The sequence below is a fragment of the Lepidothrix coronata genome, unplaced genomic scaffold (genome assembly GCF_001604755.1).
Source record: "Lepidothrix coronata isolate B3197 unplaced genomic scaffold, Lepidothrix_coronata-1.0 Scaffold9, whole genome shotgun sequence".
NCBI classification, from domain to species: domain Eukaryota; kingdom Metazoa; phylum Chordata; class Aves; order Passeriformes; family Pipridae; genus Lepidothrix; species Lepidothrix coronata.
This window is the reverse complement of record NW_016690189.1, coordinates 8259511-8286180: the sequence shown is the minus strand read 5'-3', so window position 1 is coordinate 8286180 and position 26670 is coordinate 8259511. Positions and strand designations below refer to the sequence as shown.

Genomic DNA, 26670 nt, shown 5'->3' with positions numbered 1-26670 from the left:
GGAGCCCCACGGGGGTACGGGAATGCGTTCGCTTCTGGCCTTTCCAGCTGCTGGTTGGAACTGACCTGATTCAGTGCTTTCCTTACCTTTCCTCCCCCGTTTCTTGACCGCTGCCAATTTAATGACTAAAAGAGCTTCGAGGCAAATTCTTGGTTTAAAACAAGAGCTCCCCGTGTTTAAGGGAATTTTATTTGCCTGCACGGTAGTGTGCTGTTAGTACTTCTTTTCATTTATCTGTTAGATTAATAGATTCCTTTCTTATCTGCTTGAAGACGAGAATAAGAGTAGTTTCTGCATGGAAAATATGTGGTGTAAATTATGATGTACTGGGTGGAAACACAACTAATTGCAGGGTAAACCTGAAAAAAAAAAAACTAAAGAAAACGCAATAAACAGACATTAGGCAGACACATCAACCTTGTTCTCAATGTTTACCTCTCAAGTATGTCAAATTGTTATTGTCTCCAACGTTAATTAAGTTATCTGGGCTCTCGTAATTATTCAGAATTTACTGGAAAATAAAAAGCGATTTAATGCATCTTTCCGCTTCACTTAATATATTCCCATTTTTAATATATAGGACAGATTTTGTTTAGATTTCAAAAAGCATGTAATAAAGCAGGATATCTCTACTTAACTGCTGCACTATAGGTTCCCGTTGTTTGGTAATGCAGCTCACCCTTGGTCTTTTAAGAGTTAAACAGCTGTGCAAATAAAAGATAAGTGTTAGGGGGTGCTCAAGAGCTTAGAGCTGGGCTGTTAAAATTTGATACGGTAATAAGTTTCAGAAAGTCGGGCAGATTTTCAAGCACTAAACTGATCTCAGGACTTTAGAGTTTAGCTAGCGTGACCGAATTTCTCTGTTTTGATGTGTGTTGTGGTGGTGTTTGTGGGGAACGTGAGGAGAAAGGGGTTTTTTTGAGCAAAGTCTCTTAGAAACTAAAAGAGAAAGGGATGCTGAGGAATATCAGTAAGAAAAAAGTGGAACAATATCATGAAAAGTGTGAATTTTAGCAAGGAATTTGAAGGGGAAGGCATAAAGAGAATCCTAGTGGGTGGGAAGAAGAGGAATATTGAAGGGGGATGAAGGGCCGAGTACTGAAGAGGGGGTGGAGAGTATTTTGTGCATATGATGGATTATGTGAAGATGAAAAAACAAATGGGGAACAGGTGAAACAAGATCTGAGATTCATGATCCTGCTGATAGTATCGTGACAGCTTTTGACATTTCAGTAAAGAAGCTCATAGGTATGAGCAGGGTGTGAGAAGGCTGAGGACTGACAGATTGTTCTGAAGGTTTAGTACCCTTCTCTTGGTATTGCTGCAGAACTTAGTGCCTGAAATATATAGATATGCTTTATAAAGCTATTGCTCACAAAAATCTTACCAACTCCTGTATTTTAATTTCTGTCCTGTGATCTATAGGATCTATTTCCTATATTGAAATTATTTAATTGTGAATTCACTTGTTACTCTGGTTTGTGCTGCATAAACCAAACACTGCTTCTGTCCATGGACAGACGTTGCAGAAGGCCTGAGATTGATAACCCAGCCTTAACCTCACTCCAGCTTACCTTTTGCCTTTCTAAATAATGCAGTGCACATTCAGTTTCTTGCTGTGTATCTCTTCTATTTCCTCTACAAATTTGTTTCAGATCTCACTCCAGAGCTGGATGTAATTCAGTGATAGGTGAAGGAATACTGCCACAGCTGTTGCTTACATGTTTTAAAATGTGTATATAAATCTGGACTTGTTGGAACTAAGGAAATATAGCACTTATTTCAAATACTTTTACATAAAGATTATTTTATTGTAGTGATCAACCTGTATATTGATTTCAGTCTTCATTTATAGCTATTCTCCTGTCATTGCTTTCTCGTGTCCTGTGTATTCTATATGTCAATGAATTCTACAATTGACATATTCTATATGTCAATATTCTACAATGTCAATGAATGTACATTTACTCATTTTCTGCCTGAAACTATTATGCTGTCTTCAAGTATGTTCTTTGCCTTTAAAAGGAAAAAAACAAAAGCTAGAGTTATGAGTTTGACATTTATTATTTCTTGCTGAAGAAGCAGTCCTTATATGTGATCTGTACAGCTTATTTAATGTGGGCAGAATGTATAGCTTAGGCTTGAAATTGGATTTGACAACAACAATGAGAAAAATGTAGTGTATGTTAATGTCAGAAATGTAGTTCAAATGGAAAAAAACATAGCAAGAACAGAATAAACAAAATCAACATGACTTTTCCAATCGAACTTCATTGCTTTCAAGGATTGAAAAAAATGAGGCCTCCAGGGTTTAATGTCCCTTTAACCCTCAAATATGTCAAGTCTTGTTAGAGTTACTCAACTCTGTCTCCACAGAGATCTGGAAAGGTTGTTTATTCATCTCTTGTCCTTACTCTAAAGTTATCCCCGACTTTCTTGTTCTATTTCAATAAGTCAGTGAACAATCTGAGATTTTGAAATTGATGTTTTCCTTTTGCAGTTTATTTAGGATGTTTTCTACAGCTGTAGTGGCTTAGGAACGATAATTTTCCCTTGTATTTTACAAACTACATGTGTTATCTTCCAGGATGTCATGACTCATTCCTTTTTTTGTTTTTTTGAGCATTATGGCACCTGAGAAAATCAGACCCTCTCTATAATGAAAAAATAAATATACATTTGCAGGAAATAAATTAATGATCTCACAATGCTTTCTGAGGTGTTTACCTAATGAAACTTTCTTTCTGTTTCTGAAAGCAAAGTAATTAAACTGAAAAGCCTTGTAACAAGTCATTAACATTCAGGCTGCTGGAGAATGGGAGTTTTAAAATACTGTTTCTCTGTGCAGTGCATTAAATGCTATTGCAATAATGTCTCGGTGTATCCCAAACATATAGCAGTAATTACCTCTCCCCCTACATACTCTTTAGAAGCCAGATTGGCTTTCTTGTCTGTGAGTTGTAGTTTTATGCCAGTAGTCTCAGGGTCAGTAAGTTGGCTGTTGGGGCAAGCTCTTCCTTCATGTGAGAAAAAACCAACACATCGATTCCTTGGCGCATTACCTTCTGGGCATTGTATTATTTTCATATGTAGCCTACAGATGTGATGTCCTATCTCTGAGAATACAGTATGCATATGTAAACAAGGTGCCATGAGAAAGCCAATACCTACATTTGCCTTAGGCCAGCTGCTGAGCGGTAACTGTTCCAAGCCCTTTTCCTAGTACCTGTGGAATAGATATGTGAAGTAGTATGTGAAATAGATGTCACGTTGTAGGTCGAAAGGAATAAAGTGCCTTATTTACTTTGTGGTAAGATAAGAGTATACATATGGCCACCTTCTATAAAGTAGCTGATTTGTTAAACTCACACCTTTCCTTACCCCAGAGTAACTTGTACCTGTACCTTAAGCTTAGGTTCAGCTGCTGTCAAAATCTGGTGTCACGCTGATTTGTTGTTTTACTGCTTTTCTACTGTTTCGTGATTCAGAAAGGATATTGCTTTGGGATGGGTTGCAGGATCATGCCTGGTGTACCTCTTGGGTGACTCAAGATAATCCCATAGGGCACCCTGAATACCAGGAGAGGGGCCTCTGTTCCCCTGGAGCATTGCAAGGAAAGGAATATTAAGTTATGTTATCATGACAGTGTCCAGAACCACTTGTCCCTGTTTCTTGGACAGATGCAGGTGAACATGACTTGTTCTTGCTCTTTTATTATTCTCAAGTATAGATTTTGTTAACATAATCTCAAAAGTATGAGCATAAATATAACATGGGAAAAACATTCCTTTAGCAATAGTAGGGTTTATTTTAAAAGAGATAGTGCTATTTGATTTTTTTGCCTCAGTTCAACTTCATATATCATCTTTACTCCCTATTCCCGTGCTGAGCAGGCAAGATAAAAAGAGGTAAAAATTTGAGGTGAAGAATTTAAAGCTGTGCAATAATAATGCTTAAGATTGTACTGTCTTATTGGCTTTCCTGGTTGTTCACGATAGTGCATAAGAGAAGACACATGAGCGTTTTTGTTTTTAAGTGAGGTCCTCAGCTGTCAAATCCTATAATCTGAAGAACAGAAATGGACAATTTAAGGCCAAAGGATTGAGAGCAGAAGTTGCTTCAGGGTGTTTGCATCCTCCTCTAAAACAAATCGAAGGAAGAGCAGGAACACTTGCCAGTCAAGCAATATCAAGTGTCGGTTGCAGAGGAGCTCAGCAGGATGAGAATGGGTGTTGCTTTTTCCTCAGCATGCTGGAGGACATAATTCACCAGAGGGGCAAATGTCTATTTTCTGTACTGTGACCTGAAGTCAGAGTATATGCATTGACCTGCATAGGTAGTTCTAATGGCTATTTATTGTTAGAAAAATAATGCCCTTTTAAATCCACTTTTTTTAAGGGTGTTGGGTGTTGGTATTTTTAAGCTCCTTTTTTTTTTTTTCTTCAGCACTGAGTGTGGTGTTGGCTGTTCCTAGATGAGTAGCAGATTTCCTGTTGGTGATGAGAGCATTGCTAGTCGCTTTATTTATGGGTTTCTTCCTTTGCTTAGTCAAGCAAGTCAGAGGATATCTCTTCACAGTTTCTCTGGCTCCTAAACATTTAATCTGTTTATGAAAATTAAATGTTGTGTTTCTGCTCTTATATTTGGGTTTACTACTGGTATTCCTGGATGCAGGAATTCTCTCTGAGAAATGGGTGAGGATTGGAGGGGGGAGAGCTTAGTGATTCTCTACTTTCCTGAGAAGGACAAGCCAGAGAATCCAATGTCCAAGCGAAAGTTTCCTCTGAAACTTCTACACATATCAGAGAGTGAGTTTAGGTTGACTGTAAGTGCTTGTGGCTCCTCCACAACCCTAGGTGAGATGTTCCTGTAGTTGATTACCCTTCAGGTTTCATAATGATTTTAGAACTTTGTTCCAAGTTTGAACTTGTCAAACTTCACTGGTCAGCTGTGGGAACTCATCAGGTCTTTTAGCCATCTGTTATCAAAAATCTTTCACATAAGTATATATTCTGTTACCATCTTACTTCTTAAATTCTTGGTTGAATTAAGCTGGATGAGCTTTCTTAGGATTTGAGGCATAATTTTTAGACCTTGGATACTTCTATAGTTATTTCTGAGATTGCCAGAAGGTGACATAGCATGTCACGAACAGTCTGGCATGTGCTAGGTGCAGAAATATTTTTGGCTCCCTTCATCTTTTTATATTTATCAGAAGATTATTTACTGCTTAGCTGCAGACCTGCATGGAGCTCTCATAAAATAACTATCTACATTGATTTCCAAATTCTCTTCAATTTTTACTCTCTTAAGCATATCCAGCCATCTCTGTTCTTAAGTGAACCATTCCATAGGCACCAGGAAAAAACCCACTGACCAAACAACTCACCACTCCATGCATTTGCTGTATGTTTCCATGATTATATTTATTGTTTTTCACCAAAGAGGCTTGCTTATGCTTGCCATTTAACAAAAACTCATTCTCATATGACTTCTAGTCATTCCTTACACCTTTATATATAAAGAGTTGCCTCCTACTTAGTTTACTTTCTATTCTGGATGAGAAATTGTGCCTTTTAAAGCACTGTGTTATGTAGAACTGGGTTTTTTTATCCACACACGGCAAATTAAATTAGTTTATAATCAACTGAACTTTAATTCTTGATTTCTAATAGAAATCTACTATACTTTAACCCTTACCTAGCTGCTGTAATTTTTTTTCTAAGTAGTTCATCACTTGTATTTTTCTGAAACTCAAAGATATTTTGTTGAGGAAAACTACTGGTATGCATTCCCTTCTTGGAGTCTTTTCTCTCACGTCACATTTATGTTTGAAAGGGCTCTTCATCACATTCCTTTCTGATTGAGTGGTTGACTGCAAATCTGTATTGATACCGAGACTGTAATGTGCCTGTTAATACATTGAGCCATATCTACTCTAGATGAAATGTGCAATCACTTTAAAGCAGACAGTGGTGTCTTTATTATACCACACAATTTGCCGGTCTCTTCTGTCTGTCCCAATGCTTTTTAACATTGAAGTAATTTAAGGAATTCTAGTAGGCTTCAGAAATCGTATTGAATTGTGCTTATTATCAGAAGTGAATTTTTCTTGCTCTGTTCATTATCCAGGTTTCCGCCATTGGCGTATGAACAATGGGTTTGTTTTCTTCACATTCCTGTATATTTTCACGTTTTAGTTTTAAGTCTTATATTCAGGTAGTGGTGTCATGTCATAACTTCTGAGTGTCCTCCATAATAAATACTAGTTGAGAGCCCTGCAGAGTGAGTGAGTTTGGTTGCTATCCAAAATGTTAGGCACTCCCACTACTGAGTGAAACTTGCAAGATTTATGGACCTCAGTTTGCAGAGCAGGACAAATAATCCGCAGGATATCACTTACCTAGCCAATGTTTAATCTCCTGAGTCTTCAATCTGTTCCTCTCGCATCAGGAAGGATTCCAAATCAAGCTGTCTCTCTCCTGTGTTCAGGGAGCTTTAATAGCTTAATAAATATTACTGAACGTGGCCCAGGTCTACTGCTGTGTTCTGTTCTGTGACAAACTGGGCATCCTTTCCTTGTTTTTTACTGCCATCACTTCCTTCTCCAACTGAATAGGCAGTTGCCTTGTCTGAAAGTGAGTGTACAGTTCTCTTCTGCTGTTTGAGATCAGTGTTTACCCATCCAAAGGGTTAATTTTTTTTTCCCCCCCTAGCAAATTGTTGACTCTTCTCTCTGTGGGAAACCTGTCTTTACATTGGAAGCAGAAGGTAGTATAGCCTCGGCAGTAGCTGGTAGTTGGGTTACTGTTGTCAGTGGCCATAAGGAGCTGTACCTTTGGAAAGAAATTCTGGGCTCCCTCTTGCAAAATCCCTCAAATGTTTTCTCTGCCATCAGGTTTACCTTTTTGCTAATATAATGGCATCAAGGACAGCTGTTCTGAGTGTAAGCGAAGTCAGTCTGGATACCATCTAATGATTAATGTTCTAGAAAAACACAGGTTTCCTGTTTCTATAGTAGAGACATTGTTTCTGGCTGCCTACTGGCTTACTGTTTGGGAAATACTTGCAACTGAGGGCATCTGCCTTGTTTTATTTTCTTTTTTTAAAATCATTTGGATTGCTTAAAACAAAACAAAAAACCTCACAAAACAAACTGCAACCAGAAAAGGGACCCAGCCTGAAAATTTTGAAGCTTGATTCTCATATTTCTAGGCTAGAGATTAGGATACAGTTGCACATCTGTAATAATAATAATAATAATGGTGATAAAACACAACCAAACACCAAACCCACAGTTGAAAGGGAGTAATAAATCAATGGCTTACCCTATCTCTTTGCATGTGAAACATTAACTAGTGTGTTTTCTTGAGGGTTTTATTTAACGTATGTATCACTTCCTGAAAGTATACCAAAATATTATTCAAAACAAAGGTAATAAGTACAGAGGTAATACATAAACAGCATGAGAAACTCGTTTACTTTATAAATCAATTTGTATATATAAAAAAATCACTGAAAGCACTTAGAAATCTGAAATTATTCCAGCGTGTGGAAATGAATTGGTCATAAATAATCTCCTGCAATATTAAAATGTTTCAGACATACCTTAAAAAAAGGCAACCACAAAACAAACAAAAAAATCTCCAAACCACTCAAAACAAACAACAGGATCAAACATCCATAATCTACAAATTCCTCATTAGCTCCTTTTCCTGCTGTGTGCTCTCCTCAGGGTTTGTCATCTTGTGCTATCAAGTGGGTGGTAAGTCATAGCAGTGGTGACTGCTTCTAGGTCAGACAGTAACATGTTGGGAAGAGTAATTTCATAAATGGTATAGAAATAGCATTTTACAATAGAAAAGTAGTGACTTGCTCCAAATTACTGCATTAACTTCACACCACAGACTCATTTCACTGAACTGTTGGTTTTGCAACTGGTAGAGTAATCCACCTCAATATTGTTTAAAGAGAAGAGGAAGGGAAAGAGGAATTTTAGGTTACACATTTCCAAAGGTTGTGGGGGAAGGGACAGAACTGCCCTGGTACTTAGCCTAGCTGTCCCATTATCTTCATGGCTTATTATACGTGTGGCACTTAATATACTTACACCATTTAAAAATTATATTATAATGGTTCAAACTACAAAACCAGGCTAATCTGCTCTGTTTTTATTTAGCATCATACTTTAGCATCTGAGCAAGGACATACACTTAATATTAAGTTAAAATATTTGTTAACAAAAACTTACCTTTGAAGACTTTTCCTACCACTCTTTGTTGTGCCTATTCAAACAAAGAAAGGCAACTAGTAAAAAAAGTGGTGTTAGGGGAGGGAGGTATGCTTTTAAGAGGAAAAATGTATTTATACACACACTGAGATCTTGTAGATCACAAGTTAATATTACAAAACTTCCAATAATACTGCAGTGCAGGTGAAGTTGTTTTGTAGGCAGTGGTGACTAAAGTCTTTGTTTTCCATTTTTCCTAGAAATTAAGAAGCCACCAGTGGCCCCCAAACCAAAATTTGTGGTAGGACACAAAGCAACACCTCCACCTGTTGCACCGAAGCCTGATGTTGTACTTTCTGGTGTGATACAAGCAGCAAGGAAAACCAAGCCAACAATTGCACCAAAACCAAAGGTTCTCAAGAGCTCATCCATTCCTGAAGTTAAACCTCCATCGTCTAAACGAAAAAGCACAAAAAGCTTTGAGGAGCACAGGGAAGATTCTTCTCAAACGCTAGACCACTTGAACTATAAAAATGAAACCTCAGAAGGGAGCACTGGCAACACAACATATATTCTACCCGTGTCATCTTGCAAATTTGAATGCCTTCATAAACTTGAAAGTGGAGAGAAAACCTGTAAAACCCAGATCATTCTTGAGCACTTTGAAAACTTAGAGAACATCAAAGCTGTTGAAAGAAATGCAGCATCTCTGGGCGATAGTCACAATGAAAAACTGGGAAATAGAAGTCGGGTGGTTTTGAAAGCCAGCATTTCGGAAGAGAAGCTTAAGGATGTCCTAACTCACGGTGTATTTCCTAGCAGCAGTCCTGTAAGGGATAGGCATGCAGACAAACTTGACAAAGGGGACGGTAGCAGTTCCAAGAAGGTTTTTAAAATAGAGTTTATGGAACTTGTACAGTCTTCATCATCTTCTGAGGTAGCTAAAGGAAAGCAACAAAATACTGACGGTAAGATCATTGCTGATGAGTTTCAGATGTCTGAAATTTGTCCCAGTTTGACTGAAAATAACCACAGTTGTTATTGCCCATTGGACCAGGAAATCTTAGAAAATGAAAATTTAAGTAGCAATAGTATGTTTTCAGGTGAAGTAGGGATGAAAACAGGTGCTAATAAAGCTTCCCCTGAAACATCTTCACTCTTGAGCTCAAAAGTGCTTCCTATCCCTAAGCCAAGAAAGCCACGTGCCGCATGTCTGGTCCGTCAGGATGGCATAGACACCACAGGAGAAGGAACAAAGGAACCATCCAATTCAGAGAAAGATTCCTATGGGCTTGTGGACCAAAGCTTTAAAAACCCAGCAAAAATTAATGTCCTTGGTCAAAGTGTTTGTTATAACAATAATACAGAAGTGCTTCATCCTGAAAAATGTGAGATAACTCGAAGCCACGCAGACAAAATGCATCATGTGAAGGAATCTGCTGTGGAAGATTCAGCTTCACAAAATCTTTTGTCTCAGTTGTTACACAAAAGTTCTGATTTAGTGGGAATTGTTGAATGCTCTTTAGATACAGACCTTAAGTTAGTTAACTCAATGGATGAGGTAACAGATGACAGCAGTATGCCAGATGCTGTGGACAAAAGGACTAACTTTGTCAGGTCTGATACTTTGTCCATGAGTTTGCCAAAGCAGCTCAAATTGACTTGCAGTCAGCACTCATCTGCTTCCAGTAGCCTCCACATATCCCCACAAAACTTGGAAAATAAAGAAGTTAAAATAAAGGATGAGAATTCTCCAAAAGTTGTTCCTAAGAAACCACAGAGGCACAGTCTTCCAGCTGCTGGCCTTCTGAAAAAAGCTGCCTCAGCAGAGCTTGTGGACAAAAGTTCCTACACCTCCAGTGAGAACAAATCAAACAGTGTTCTGGAAGGATCTCACTTCACACATCCACGAGCCAAGGAGCAAGGTGCGCTGTCATCCTGTGATATACCCAAACGTTCTGAGAAACCCGTTTGGAAGTTACCTCATCCTATTCTTCCATTTCCAGGAAATTCTGAATCATTAAAAACTGCTAACGTTGCTAACAGCTTCAACCACTTCAGTGTTGTGACAAAGCCTAGGGCCAAGTCTCTCTCTGCTGTGGACATGGACAGGACAGACAAGCCCTGCAAAGACCATCAGAAGAAAAGTAGCTTGAAGAAGTTTCTGAACATGAAACTATCAGTTTGCTTAATGAAAAGTGACTTCCAAAAATTTCTGTCTAAAGGCAGCCAGTCAGTGGATAGTGCTATTGCCAACCTTTCCACTGGGGACGGTTATGGAAGTGGTAACAACAGGAATATAGCGTCTGTAGGCAGTGAAAGGAAAGCGAAATCTGCCAAGGCACATTCTGTAGAAATAAGTAGTCCGGCGCTGCAGAAGAAGAGGCAGAGAAACAGGAGTCAACCTGAGATGCGCAGTAACCAAAGGCTGGAGTCTTTAGATAGACATTTACTTTTGGGGGAGAATCTGGCACAAACGCATTTGAATTCTGTAACCAGCACTTGTGCTCCAGAGTATGAGAATGTGCGTCACTATGAGGAAATACCTGAGTATGAGAACTTGCCTTTTGCTGTGGGTGCTAGGAGAAATCTCTGTTTTGAATGGCAGAACTCCAGCAGCGTGGAAGACCAGAGCACTGGCTTCTATGAGGCTGAGGAACTTGGTGAAGCTACAAACAGGCGTTGGAGACTTGACAGGTAAAACAAAAAGCAAAGGGGAGTTAAACAGCTCCATTGTAACTCTGTTGGTTGGAAATATGGTTAAATGATGACTTGGGAGGCTGTACCCTTTTCGTTAAGTATCAGCAGGACAGTTGTTGCTGTATATCTTTCTGTATATTTTTGTTGTTTTGAAAACTGCTTGCACTTGGTAAAGAGTCAAGAGGAAAAGTAATTATTCCTCATGTTCCTCAAAATTTGGAAAACTTACTTATGTGCTTTTTCAGATTTAATTAAAGCAAATCAGATACAGTCATGTATTTACATCCAAGAATACTTCAATGAGGAGGAATGAACCTTACTGGTCTCGGGATGAACTGAAATAAGCGTCCATAGAGTACATAGTTGCTAGGTTTATAGGGAGAATGAATATATTTTTAGATCAGTTGATAGAGCTGGGAAAAGCAGACAAGCTTTTGGGTATGTAAATTCTTTGTCAGGTCTTGAAAGCTTTTTTGGGTATAACAGAAGCTACTGCCTCTTCCTGAATATAGTGAGCCTTCTGTATCTGTCTGCTCCTAGCAAAGGTGGTAGTGAAGCACGATTTCTGTGTGACTCATACAGGGTATTAGTGTGATGGGGTTTGGTAAGTCTGCAGGTTGCTGCTGTGCTTCTTTGTCTCAGGAGATGGTAGAGACAGATAATACCAACAGATTTAAAAAGGGATTGGACAAATTCATAAATATGAGGGAACGTCCTCCTATTACACCAGGGGAGGTTTAGACTGGATATCAGGAAAAATTCCTTCACCGAAAGGATGGTCAGGCATTGGAATAGGATGCCCAGGAAAGTGGTGGAATCAGTGTCTCTGGAAGTGTTCAAGAAACGTCTAGATGTGGCACTCAAGAGACATGGTTTAGCAGTGAACATGGCAATGCTGGGTTAATGGTTGGACTTAAAGATCTTTGATGTCTTTTCCAACCTTAATGATTGTGTGATTCTATGTCCAAAATGGGTGCTAAATGAAATAGGCAGGAACAGATCTTTTAATATTTATATTTCTGTGACTGTGGATTTTGGGAAGAGGAATGGGCCACAGAGAGTGGTTGGGCTTGTATGTTCTCCCTAAATAACATCACTTAGTTTGTCCGTCAGTGTGATAACAGGTGAAGTGTTGTTTTGACTTAATATGGTATCATTCAATTTTTTAACTTCAGCCAATCAGTTTGTCTTAGAGATCCTAAAAATTTGTCTCAAAGCAACAATAAGGATTTGAATGAAATACGTGACCTATATATTTCAAAGTCCTCAGTAAACTTCTTTACACTGTGCATAATGACAGGAATAAATGAAACAGCTTAAGATAGTCACACTTAACTTCATTTTGTCACTGAGAGTTACTAAGCTTTGTTTCATTTTGGATGTATGTATAGCAAACACATGCCCCCAAAAATCTGGGACTTGGTCGTTCTTTGGAGGAGCATGTTCTCTTATATAGGAAGAGACAAATATATTAAGGGGCATCCCATGTTAATAATTGTTTTTAGAGTTAATATTATCAACATGGGACTGTTTGATGGAAAGCATGAAGCCTTATCGTGGAAAGTAGGATTTCAGGTTATGGGCTCCGCATTGGTATATTTATTCATGTGGTTGTTCAGTATTTTTCTTGTTTATAGCAGGGTATTTCTTGGGTTTGTCTTTGGTATACTTTAAATTCGTGACTGAATATATGCTTTTTGTTTAAATCCAATATTTGGATATCTTTCAGGGATTTTGATCATGCTCTCTTGGAATTCACTTGATTTGGTGTACCTAGGAAGGGTGAAACCAAATTTAAAGAAGGACATATTTTATGTGTTTATGTGATCTATTTTGCTTTGTGTTATGTGGTTCTGAATCCAGGTGAGAATAACTGTCTTTGCTTTAGGAACAGGATAGTTTTGCTGTATTAAGCATGGTAGACATGAGATTGCAGTTGCTCCTTTAGTGAAATTCCATAGTTTTCTTACCTGGCTGAGTGTGTGAGATTTATAGTTATTCCCTCGCCACAAAAACTTTCCCCAGTACCAATGGTGATATGAGGATTTAAGTGGTCTCCCTGCCACATCTGAACCTGCTGCTCCATAAACTGGATATTCTTGGCACAACTGGGTTTGTGTTGTGTTTTTCTTTAAAAAGCACACACAGAAAACCATAACCAGAGCCATTTAGGTGTTTATTTTAAACTAAATTACATAGTTGGAAACTACCTTAGGAAATAATTAATGTATGCAGTTAATTCAATAGATCTTAGGGAACAAAGAAATCCTTAGGGAAAATGGGTGACACAAGGATACAGTGGTCTCCAGACCCAAATCAGCTGCTGCTGGAAGAGCAGGGACTAGTATTCATTTTGGCTCTACCCTGGGGGGGTGTAAGGGTCCTCGCCCAAACACAACCAGGTAAGCAGCTTCTCCAGCTTTCCCATCCATTGTTATCTCAAATCCTTTGAAGCTTCTTTATCAAAGTTGTCTTACCCTTTCTGCATAGTTCTGTAAGAACCTTTTATCATTTTCTGGGCCAGGTAAATGTTAGGGAAACAGTGCTGCTGTTGTTATTGAAATAATAGCTGCTCGCATTTTCCCCAGCCTGTCAGAACACGCACTTAGCTCTTTTTCATAGATCATGGCACATAAAATTCCTGTAATGCACTGCTAATGGGGATTTCAAAGCAAATTATGTTATGATTAAAGCCAATGCACAAATGAGATTGTTCTTCTGAGAAATTCAGACCAATTACCTGCGCCTCTAGTCGTAATAGCATAGTCAGGATATTAAGTCTGAATGCCAGGCTTGCCATTACCAGAAGAGTTCAGTGGTGTCTTTACCTCATGTTACATTTCTTGCTGGAGGAAGAAATAAAGTTTTCATAATGTACCCAGTGTTTTTGTGGTTACTAACAAATTTCCTCATGATCCCATTCTCATGAAACCAGTATGCTTTAATGGAGAATGGTAATGGCTTCTGACACTCTTACCTGAACTTCATATGTCTTATTTAATTCAGATATGTTTTGTTTGCTTGGGCCTTCCCGCAGGGGTTTAAATGCAAATGGCAGGCCTGAGTAGTTAATGTTAGGTATCAGTTTTTACTTACCACTTGATTTCTGAGTTATTTGATGTCAGCCTCCTTGCTACTGGAGATGGGCTTGGCTTTGAAAGGAAGAGAGCCCAGGGTCCTGATATGTTGTGTGAACCACCGAGGTGGGACAGGCGCTGTTGACAGGAGACAGATGGGTTTAGTTTGTTAAGTAGTTCAGGAGAATATTCTCAAAGTAAGTAATGACAGTACCTTGGGAGCAGATAATCCATGTTTTGTTTCCACTGTAGAAAAAGAAAGTCTTTTGAAATGGTTTTTAAAGATGATTTATTTTGCCCTAGCCTACCTGTTTGACTGAAAATTTAAAATGGAAAATTTATGTGAATGTGTTACTATGAGGACTCTTCAAACAAAGTGAGTGAAGACTAGATGCTATGGGATAGAAAAAGTACTGGTAAATGTAAAAGAGGTTTTAGATATCACTATCCAGTCACAGATAACAACACGGAAGGCAGCTCTTTGGGTTTGATGTGTTTTGTGCTTTTTAGTTTGGTTTTGGTTTGTGTTTTGTTTTGGGTTGTTTTTTTTTAGAAAAGAATGGTTTGGGCATGAAAAGTGAGGTGAAAAGTCAGTGATGCTGGTACCGCCACAATTCATTTTAATGTTGTCAGAGACCAGTAGTTGTAATGATTCTGCTTTGAAGTAACACCATTCTTTTAAAACTTCCTAATGAAAGAAAAATATTTATGCATTATTCTATTCATAATATTTATGGTTATTCTAGTTTTAGTGACAAACTTTTTATTGAAGAGGACAGCAAAATGTTCCTTACAAACTAAAAGTAACATTTAACGTACATTTGTCCAGCAATCTAAAGATGCAAAGGAACAATGAATATGCCTTGGAACGTCTGTCATGCTGCAGAAAACAGAAACTTAAACTTTTTTGGATCTTGTGGCCTTCCTTTTGGTATTTGTTACATTGTTCTAGGCAAGAGAATTGTATTTCAGGTTGAGTGAGTCTGCTCCTGCACCCTTCCGGGAATAGCATACTGTATTTACTGACTACTCCTGACAGTGTTCCTTCAAGATGTTGCAAATGTTAATTGGTTTTGACAAAATTTATAGCTGTGTCATTGTGTTTCTGGCTAGAATTTTTCTTTGGAAAGGGCAAGGGAGGGAGGAGTACCATGTAACAACAATCCTTTAAAATCTTAAGGGTGGTATAATTGAATATTACTTCTTATTTTCCCCATACCTACTGATTTAAAATCATCTGTTGGTTTTCCAGAAATGAGCATCTCAGTGCACAATGTAAGTTTGGTTTTCCATACTAAATTCTGCTTTGGTGACTGAGTCCCCAGAGGTCAATTAAGTGTCCATGAAAGCCTTCCTGGAATATTGCATTTCATATTGAAAGCTGTGTGGTTAAGCACTTTGGTTTGATACATATTCCTCTTTGATATACTGAACTTTGTTAGGGTTGAGACATGCTTCTGATGAGCAGTATTGCACCAGATAAATGTGGTGCTGTTTAGGGATTGGCTGTGTTTAGGAAGGGGGTTTTTTGCAATTGTAAAATTTCCATTCAGAAACACTAAATTAATAAAATACTGGAGGGTCTAAATAGCATTTAGAAAAAATGTTCAAACACTTATTCTGAGATTTGAATGCATAAAATACATTTTAGGTATTGGAGGTGTTATACGTTAAAAACCACTTTTTACTGAATTTTATTGAAGAATGTCATTTCTTGATAAGTAGAGGCCAAGTATGTGGATTTTTTTTTTTATTTCATCTGTTTCCTAAAGATTATAATGGATTAGTTTCCGATCTGAGAAAGGTAGGCTCCTTCTCCTGCATCAGCTCTGTGGTCTTGTCCTGTCTTCAACATCCCCTGTACTTCTAGCTGGCTTCTGCCACCCTTAATTGTACATAAATTTCTTTCTTTGCAATTGTCCATCAGGTTTTAGTGGAATAGCTTTGATAATAGGCTGTTTAGGTTTCCCATCAGGCTTCATTATCTTTAGTCATGTGTTATCACTGGCTTTCTTTTTGCGTTCTGCTTCCTTGAGCCTGCTTTTTTCTTCTCCCCTCCCTACCTCCTTTCTCACGTATGTTGTGCAGCTGGTAGGCTTCTGCCAGCTCTGAGGGCTTGTCAGTAAAGAGTGAGTCAGATGGCTCAGATCTCCGCTTCCTGTCCCCCTCGAGGCTGAATGCAGAGCCGCTCTGGCAGTCCCGGAGCTGGGAATGGACAAAGGAATTCCTGGCTAGTGGATATAAGGAATAAACCATTTTGTTTTTACAGACTATGAGGAAACAACTTCTGTAATTGCTATGTGCATCTAATTAGAGTCCAAATCAGTGTTGGTGAGAAGTGGTAGTAGTACTGTTACTTGGGAATATCGATGTTTGACATAAGGACCTTGGGAAGGAATTTGGTGCATGCAGGTGCTGGGAACCTGATGTCTAGAATTACTCTATTATGTAGTGTCAAGTTAATTATTTTATACTACTAGGGTAGCATGTAGAAACTACATGAAAGACTTGCAGTGATTTTTTTTTGCTCAGGAAAGCATATGGGCTGTTGTGGGTTTTCTTTTCTTTCCTTCCAAGAAACTTTATGTGAATCAGTGTCTTCATGGTCTGCTTTTCTAGTAAGAGAAGGTTTCCTTAGTGTTGGGGTGGCTTTTGGTTATACAGCTTTACAGTTTAAACTGTTGTACAACCTGAAATAAAATGCATATACTATAAGAAGAACATATGCACTCTGGAAGAATACTCAAATCTTCTAAAGCAAGCTGGTAGAACTATGCTGACATCTTTCTCCCCTTTTTTAAATTTTCTTAAAAATCAGAATAAATAGGAACTTTCTTGCTTTAATAGAATCTTCACACATTCTCATGCAAATATGTTTTTTGAGATGTGCTGATTTAATCCGTTTGACAGTGGGAGAGATTCTGAGGTCTGATCCTCTCCATCTTTAATGAGGGAGAGAAAGGACTTGGAGAACTGCATTTTTCCAATACTATTATTCTAGTATGCAATCCAGTCATGAAAAGATTTAAAAGATCTTATGAAATGAAAACAGTTGTGAAGATCTCCAAGATTGTCATGAAAGAGAATTTCTGTCATTGGTGTTTGTTTCATCCCTCTTTTCAAGGGCTCCCTGTTGATTTTGGTAAAAGAAAGAGGTGGGCGAAGTAGGCTGATACAACCAGAGCACTTAGGGAAAATTCTGACAGAGTTGGAGGTGCAATAATGAAAGTCTTGTAATTTGTCAGGTGATGTTACAAGTGCTACATAAAAATAGATGTGATTTAAGTTCTTGACATTTTCTTTTTACTGCATGTAGTTAGGGCTGGGTGTACTTGTGTGTATGAGAGGGAGTGAGATGGTCCTGGCAGTGATGAGGCGGGCGCTGCCAGCACGTGCTGCCCAGCTGCTGGGTGAATCCATCTCACTCTCTGAAAGGTTTGGTGGCTACTTTGGTCATAGTCTTATGCAGCCTGGACAATTACATCACATTAACCTTGAAGAACATGCAGTCCATTTGCATTAAAAGAGCCATTTTGAGGGTAAACTGTGCTATCCTGTGTTTCCTACTGAAGAAATGCTCACCACAGATGGCAAAAGTGTCCTAACTCTGTTGTTCCCATCGTTCCCCCTGGTACAATACAAGGATGTCCTCGTCCTTCCTCCCAGTGACGTTTCCTCAGCTCAACATGTCAGCTCTTGCCTTCAGCTGGAGGGTGGCTTAGTGTGATGTGGGTGAGCGTGAAGTAAGGAAAGCAGCACGTAAAGCTGCTGCGTCCTTTAGCCTGCTTCTGAACCCCCTGCGTATGGTAACAGGAACTCAGTGTCACGCTCTTTCATCAACTAATCTCCAACTCTTTATCGTTTTCTTTCCTCTTTTATTCCATGTTTGTGTTTTTCCTAATTTTGGCATTCTTCATCTGTATTTCCTTTTCCGTAAGATGGGGGAAGGAAGCTCAGTTAACACTGCGTATGTCACTGATGTTGGCCTTTCTCCCCCACCTCCAACACGTGCTCTCTGTCTCTATTTGCCAATCGTGGTATAAATTAACAAAATGTAACTCCAGAGAGTACCTCAGATATGGAAAGGAGAGTCAAATGTGACATGAGAATTGATGAACGACCCATTTATATGTTCCACAGCAGCCTTTTCCTGTGGGTTATTTTCAGCGTTTGCTCAGGAAATGTGTTTGTGAAGCTTTGTGGTGTGGTGATATTCCAACTGCATTCTAATGTAATAGTAGATGTAAAAAAGATTTTTGGGTGGCACAAAATAAGTGTTGAAAGTAAGCAATCAAAATATTAACTTTGGTTTTTATATAGTAATATGTCACATTTACTCAACATTTATGTTTGATCCAGTTAAAGACAGTCAACAAATGTTAAAGACAAGTTAACAAATAGATGTACAAAAATGTGCAGCTACGTTGTTTCAGTGCACTAGACAGAATCTAGGTTAAGCAATGCTGATTTTATATTAGATGATAGAATCCAGTAAGTTTTGTTTAGAAATATTAAGTTTATACAAGTTTTAGTTTTCCTTTAAAATATCTTCATGCTTATGAAAAACTGCTCTGCTCAAGCAGAAGTGGGCTAAAGAAGTCTTACAGATGCATGTGAATAAATAAAAGGAGTTTTTACCAAACCTGCCATTTTGATAGCTGCTACCTGAGCCTTGTGGCTTAGGGATTTCAACTGCATGGAGTTCTTCTCCTAATCAGTGCAAAAAGTTAGAGGAAAAAAAGAGCGCAAGTCAATCTTAGCAGCTCAGTTATTCTCTGCATCTAGTCTGTGTTGATCTGAACCAAACTATTTCACCTTCTGTTTTCTGACATACTACTTAGGAAGCTGCATCAGCTCCTCTCCATGCAGATAGTTGCGTGCATAAACTCTGATGTTAGTGAACAGACTTATTTATGCATTGGAATGTCATGGTAGCCCTGGCAAAGCAAAGTCAAGTTTGTTTGAATTGGATGTTCATAGGAAGCTTTGTTCTTACTTAGTATAAGTTTTCTCTTTCCTATTTGAAATGTTTGGTTTGAGATTTTTATCACATTTTATTTATAGTTTTCCAGAAATCTATTTAATGTGTGCTGGAGTTGTGTTGTGGTTTTTCTTTTTTGTGTGACTGGAAAGTAAAGTGTTCTTTTTCTTCTGATTCTGCTGTCCTTCCCCATTAGGGACTGTTCTGTGAACTGAGAGAAGTTAGAACAGCAGGTCTTGACTGTAAGTGGGTGCCATATTTTGCTGGTCCTGTTTTATATTGGTTTTGCCAGGAGCTCTTTCCAAAAGTGTTGGTCTGTGAGCATTGCAGCTCTCCCTATGAAACAAGAATTAATGATAAGGGAAAAAGGCAAAATGGTGTAAATTCTGCTGTACATTTCTGTAAGAGGATAATCTGAGAGCTGTTTGCAGCTTTTTTAGACCATGCTTTCTAAAATTGTGCCGTGAAGTATGCTTATGAATAAATTCTCTTTACCTATTCTGTGAGACAGTTTTTGATGGTGACAGGAAGAACCAATGCAGGGACTGCTTCCCTTGTATAAGCTTCCAGGCAAGGGTTAAATCTCTGGGTTTTCCCCCAGTGTTTCCAGTACCAATGTTCAAGACTGTCCCCTTGTATCCTCTTGGATTATGTTCTGCTGCAATGACATCACCTCCTTTTGGCACCTCTGTTGGGATAGGTAAAATAAGGTCTAGGCTGCAGTTCATTCTCATTTACTGCTTAATGGTCCAGTATACCTGAAGGAGAAATGAAAAGCAGGGGGACATGAAGAGGACAATGAGGGAGATATTTTTTTAGCTCTAATGATAGACAGTCATTGCTGTCTTCAGAGAATCTGAAGTTCAAATGATAGGTGAATATATGATGGGTTACACTGCAGGGGCATCTGGAGTGATACGAAGTTCATCTTTATGCTTTCTAGTCTGGTTTGTGAAAGGAAATGTGCTGATGTTGTCTTCTTCAGGATGATCATGGAGCCTGAGGTATTGCAGCAAAATGTAACTCATGCAAAAGGTACAATAATTGATGCCTTTATTAATCTTGTTGATCACTAATCTTGTTATATATTTTCTTAAAACTTCCATGGGAGCTCACTAGCAATCCCGGGTAGTATTCATTATTATTTGCAATTCGAGTATCTGTCTGCTTGTCGTGATGGCAGCTGTGCCATGCTGTTTGGGAACTGAGCTGTCCCACTGTGGGCACCAGTTTTCTTGGAGACGTTTAAACTGAGACTCTTTCTCTGTTTTTTTTTTTTTTTTAATGTGGCTTTGCTATGGTGAGTGTGGAAACATCTGAAGCATGCATGTGTGTTTATGTTGAACTTTCCAAGGATCTAAGGAATTGTCAACAAACGGTCTCATTGAAGATGGCTCCTGTGATCATGGGAGGCTGCCTGTGGTGAGAGACATCCTCGGGTGCCTCTGAAGCTGGTGTTTGCAAATCACAGCTATATAAGGAGATAATCTGAGAACTGTTTGCACCTTTTTTAAACTGTACTTTTCCAAATTGTGCCGTTAAAGTATGTGTATGACTGTATTGATCATAGTGTGCCCAAAGTAGGGTGACTGACAGAATGGATTACTTAATAAATTTTGTACCTTTTTTTTTAAAGTGTGAAGCACGTATAACAAATGCCTTGATTTTTGGCATAGAATGTGAGTCAGATTTTTTTTTTTCTTCTTCTTCTGAGGAAAGAAATAAGTGCTGTCTTGGCCTGAGGATAACAAATGCTGAACTTAATGCTGCTGGCGGCAAATGCTGGGATAACTTGGTTCCAGCAAGTCAGGTGTTGCAGTTTGCAACATGCTCAGCCAAGTATAGAAGGAGCTGCCAGTGGCATGATCTAACAGGCTAAATGTGGTGGCAACTCTCAGCAGTGTTTGTGATATCCTCCTTGCCCAGAAATCCCAGGTGTGAGCAGTGAGCACCAGAGGTAAAGACTGGGACAAAGAGAGTAGTTCTTGGTATTTCTCCCTGCAGGAGCAAACTCCTGGCATTCCCACCTGTCCTCTCTCAACAGCTAGTCCGTTGCCTGGGAGGCAGCAGACAGCTTTCAAAGTGCAAGCAGCTCTGAACCAAAATCCATTTCAAATAGGTTGTCTTGAGCTTTTCTTTTGGTAATGTATCACTGTCATGAAGCATCCTGGCTCCTATAAAAAAAAGCAGATGCTAATGCATGCATACAGTACGTATGATATTGTTTAAAATAATTTTGTTTCAATTCTTGAAGTCTTAAAATTGCAATTTGAATAAAAAAGAGCCTGGAGTGCACAAAATATTTTCAATTTGAGTTGCTCAGCTGGATGCTGGTTGTTTCTGTTTTCTAACTGTGATGCTTGAGGACTGTTTATGTTGGTAATTGAATCCTTTAAGTTCCCTAACCAGCCTGGAAACAATATAGGGCAACAGTTATAGATGATGCAAATAATCATGGATTCATCGATCTAGTTTGTTTGCCTCTTGTTTTGTGATGCTTTTTATTTTAAAGGCTGTTACAGAGGTCTGTTTCATTCCTTGCCATGTCTCCTATGGAAGGATCGCTTGCAGACAGAACTAATGAATCTCGCAGGTGCGATCTGTTCAGGCAGTCTTAAAATATGAATAAAAGGAAGATCAAAATCAATTGTCATATTCCTTACCATCAGACCAATAAAAATTCCTGGTTTGTTGCCTTTTTTCTTATTAGTCATAATAATATGAAGAACTAACTGATTGAACAACTCAGTATGAGAACTTACTGATTGCACAACTCATTGAGTTGTTACTGCAGAAGAACTAATGGCATAATGTTAATGCTATTGTGTAAAATCATATTTGAGAGGGTACCTTGCTATCTTGCTCTCTTGCTGTGAAAAAGCACCATTTTTGGCAGAGAGGTTGAAGCCCAAGCAGCTTGGCTGCAACAAGGCAACCAGTGTCCAGTGCTGGCAGCCAAGTCAGCTCTGTGAGAGCCGCAGCAGTACCCCCCAGCCTTTCTCACACTATCCACAGCATCTAGAGAAGAGGGATGTGATCTCAGCTTCAGCTTTTTTCATCTGTACATCGGTCATTAAACCAGAGAGGTGACTGATGCTGTAGGAATAACTCAGATAAGTAAACACCCTGGTCTAGGCTGCATTTCATCCTCATTTGCTGCTTAAAGGTCCCATAAGCCTGAAGAAATGAAAAGCAGGGGGATATGAAGAGGACAATGAGGGAGGGAATTTTTTAGCTCTAATGATAGACAGTCACTGCTGTTCAGAGAATCTGAAGTTCAAATGATAGGTGAATATATGGTGGGTTACACTGCAGGGGCATCTGGAGTGATACGAAGTTCATCTTTATGCTTTTTAGACTGGTTTGTGAAAGGAAATGTGCTAATGTTGGCTTCTTCAGGATAGTTGTGGAGCTGAGGTATTGCAGCAAAATGTAACTCATGCAAAAAGTACAATAATTGATGCCTTTATTAATCTTGCTGATCACTAATCTTGTTATGTATTTTCTTAAAACTTCCATAGGAGCTCACTAGTGATCTTGATTGGTATTCCTTATTATCTTTGTGCTTTGCCAAGTATGCTTGTTTTCTAGAACTGATTTTCTTTTTTTCAAAAACCTACAGTAATTAAATATTAGAGACATTGGACTGTCTTTAAAAAGAATTATTGAATAAAACTAAGATAAATTTCACTAAAAAAAATTAAGCAATTATTAACTAAGCAATAATTTCACTTTTGCTTTGGGTTTCAAGGAGCATCTCCTATTGTCTTGAGCACCCAAATCAGGAAATTGCTTCATAAATTGTTTTGGGATGTTAACTTGAGTTTTATCTTTGCAGCCCTTTCTTGAAAGAGAGATTTTGAATTTAGATACGACCAAACAGAAAAGATGCCATAGAAAATTTTTTTTCTTAAAGTCTTTTATCCTTGGATTTTCCCAGAAGTGTACAACTAGGATCCATTGAGGGAATTAGTCAGTGGGGCATGCTGCCTTACCTACAGCTGTTAAAAGTACAAGGTTCTATAAAAATGTAACAGTGTTATCAGCACTGCCTCCCCAGAGAGTCAGAGTGCTTTTAGGTCTTGAAAAAACAGCAAGTGAATATGCCTTAATTAGTGAAATTGATTACAGGGACTGTTGATATTAAAAACTGAAAATGGATATACACGAATATTCATTGTTGCCTCTCTGGGGAAAGTGAGGTGCAAGCAGCTGTGGAAAGATTGTGAAATGCTCTAATAATACAAAAAGGATTTGAGATGAAATGTTATAATAAGCCAGGCCTGTTGGCACTCTGATCTGGTGTGTATTTTTGACTTCAGTAGGAACTCTAGTTTCTGTAATTTTGCCTATATGTTGAAGGTTTTCTTTAACAATAAACAAACAAACAAAGAGAAACTCCCACAAAATCCCCACAATGAAGTATTGGAGGAAGGGACAGAAGGATAAAGCAGAGTATAATGGATACTCCTTTTAAAGCAACAAAAGGATGAGAAATGAAGAGTTTAGCTATGTGTTATGTGCAAGGTTCTGTTCATTCAGCATTCCTACGTATTTTTATTACTTACTGAAAGTACAGAAAAGATCTAAAAATAATGAAGATCACAAGGAAATGTGTGTAAAGCAGCAACGTGGATGCATCTATTTTAACTAATACTTTGGAGCTGTGGAAACTTGCTTTTTAGTAGTTATGGTGATGCTAACAATTGAAGTAATTCCAATATACTATAAAATACTTACTGTTGGGGCATTCCAAGGCAGAGAATCTTTCTGAATCATCTCATTCAAACTTAAAATACTATTTGCCTTCTGAAGGAATTACAAACTGAGACTGAAATGTTAATTGTGACTTCAGGCTATGGTGCCCTATGCAGGGTCTAAATCAACAGTGTCTGAAAGTGAAGCCTCAGGTGTAGTTGAAGCTTCTATAATACAAATAAGCTAGTCTGAACTAGTCTTAGTCATCTTTTGAAGACAATAAGTAGTTTTTATGCTGATTAGGATTTATTTTTCTGGCTGTAATAGCTTGATGACATTTCTTAAGTTTTGACAGTTTATCTTGCTGAATGCCTTACTAGGACCAGCATGTTTTATTTCATTAATATTTTACTATTGCAATGGGAAAATACAGGACAATATATATACATCATCCCATAAACTGCTCATTCTGAGGCAAACTAATGATTCCTTCATTTTACATGTCAAATAAAAAAGCCCCACGTCTATATTTAGATAACTTGCTCACGAGATATGGCAAGATATTCTTACTCAGTGCACAGCACGGTGAGTTGGCAGGGATGGTGTTTCACATGACTGATAATGCAGAAGTTTCTCTTGGTATTGCTGTGGACAAAGAATTGTGATGAAGAGGGAACAAGATAGAGATAGGTCACAGTATCCCCAAAATTCCTATCAGAAGAGCCACTTAAGCGTTACTGCATGGTTGTGGTATTTTAGAAAAGAGGAATTCATATATGTTAGAAAATATTCTGTTTATTTAAAGATTTAGTACTATTTCCAGAGACGTTTAAAAGCTACAAGGCATTTCACTATATCCAGAGATAAGTTTAAGAGAACTGTACATCCACTTACGTTAAAGATGACATCAGAGGTAAAAGTACAGAAAAGAGTAATCAGTAAATATAAAACTGCTTTCTGTTTCACCAGAAAAGCCATAACATTTACAAGGAAAGGTTAAGGCAAAAGGTATGAGGAGAATCATGTGTTCTCCAGCACGTGGCTGATAAGTGCAAGTCAACACAGTGACTTTGTCACCATTTTCTCTGAAGAAGAAACACAACTGCAGATACCATCAGAAGGGCATCTACCCATGGCTACAGTATTGCATCCTGTCCCTGAACTGGCACCTTGTTTAATTCTGGAAAACGGCTGGGTGCGAACTGATTTATTAATCATCTAATCATCCAAGGGGATTTTTTTCTTTAAAAACCAAAGAAAGAAGGAAAAAAATTTCAAAAATAACCACCAAAAAAAGCCTCAACAAAATATATCAGGTGGAAGAACCAGAGAGCTGTAAGCTGAGCACATACAGGATAAAGAGTGATGGGGATTACTAAAGATGCTTTAGTAGAGCAGATACCGTATGCAAGATTTTGTAGATGGTTCTCTCAGCTCTCGTAGTTTCCTTTACGTGAGTAGTAGGTGCATCCACACCACAAAAGCCAGGAAAGGAGCTTACTACTTAAATGTTGTGATTCATAGGAAGAAAAGAAATGTATACAGTGACTGGCTCTCATTTGTGGACACTTACTAAACATCCTAAATCACCACTAGTTAATTATTAACATTTTTAAGTAGTTTTTTTAGTGAAACTTTCTATTAGATAAGCTGATTAATCGTACATTTAGAAAATGCTTCACACAACACAGGCCATCTAATTTGTTCTTCATCCTTCACTGGTGATGGGATTATGTTTGCACAAGTAGAATACAGCCTCAGATAGAAGTATTCTTGTTTCTGACTTCCAAAAGGGTGGGATTTTTAAAACTTTAAGTTCTGGCACAGCTGCCCTGAAAAGTTTAAACGGGAAATGACAGGAAAGTCTGGGAGTGGGCATCCAGTAGAATATGCTTGGGCAAAAGAGCAGTGATGTCACAGGCGTTTCCTTGATGAGAAGGAATCTTAGTTAAAGGAAATTGAAGTGGCAATTAAAACAAATCTTAGGGATAGGGAAAGGGGCAATAAAATGTCTGTTAACAAAATTAAAATTTAATGAATAATGGACTAGAAAGTGAATTTCAGTGTGGTCAGGGATAAAGTACTTAATACATTTTGCAGTGGGGGAAAAAATACCCCTAATCAGAGATAGATTCAGTGGCAGATGTGGATGGTAAAACTGAGTAATTTAGAAAGGAAGGAGTAGCAGTATTATTTCTGTTGCAGGTTTTGACTAAAGCTGGGGGATATATCTACCTGATGTCATGCTACAGATGTAATAAAGATGTTTGTCGTCTATAAAATAAAATATGAGATAGCATCTGCTGAAATAAACATTCTCAGGCCAACTTGACTGTGAATTATATAGATTAGACAAGGAGTTTTCTGAATTGCTGAAGTTAATGAGTAACTGCAGAAGTCTTAGTTTCCTGCTAGCTCCAGTAAAAAGCTGCTTTTTTGGCTTCGTGGAACTCGTGGAGACTCTTTGGGAACTGTCCCTGGCATACGCCATGCGCTGTTGTCATCAGCACTCATCTCTCTGGTGGCTGCTCTTTTCCTGCATGAAGCCGTTAATTTCCGAATTGAAATAAATGGGTGTCTCTCTGCACCCACGGTCCTGTACTCTTGGCTCCGGACCTCATTTGAACTCGGTGATGACTTTACAGTAATCGCCTTCCTTCCCCTGCTCCATTTGGTTCTGGGAGACAGTAACTGCTTGGGAGTTTCCTGAGTCCTTCCTGTGTTGTCGTAATAGAACAAAGCTATTTTAATTTTCTCTCTGTCTTCATGGCTGACCAAGGTCTGTTCACAGGCCAGCTAATCTTGTCTTCTCTAAATATATTTCTATTTGTGATCAGCATTTGTGTGTTGATTTTTTTTGGTCATTGGTGATGTTTGTTTGTTTGTTTAACTCTATCTTAAGCATTGTCTAATCAACACCTTGCTGTGGCAGAATCCCCTCCCTTGAACTGCTGGCCACACTGCTTTTGATGCAGCCTAGTGTA

The 26670-nt window shown here is 38.4% G+C and overlaps 1 protein-coding gene across 2 annotated transcripts in view; it reads left to right on the top strand.

The window, feature by feature from the left end:
- FGD6 (FYVE, RhoGEF and PH domain containing 6) overlaps positions 1-26670 on the top strand; it is a 71436-nt gene that overhangs the window by 763 nt on the left and 44003 nt on the right. For both annotated transcript variants that reach the window (XR_001873076.1, XM_017804538.1), the window contains exon 2: positions 8491-10927. Coding sequence is in view for 1 of the 2 variants with exons in the window: in XM_017804538.1 (XP_017660027.1) it covers positions 8491-10927 (2437 nt within the window). In the remaining variant the exon portion in view is untranslated. The remainder of the gene's footprint in view (positions 1-8490; positions 10928-26670) is intronic.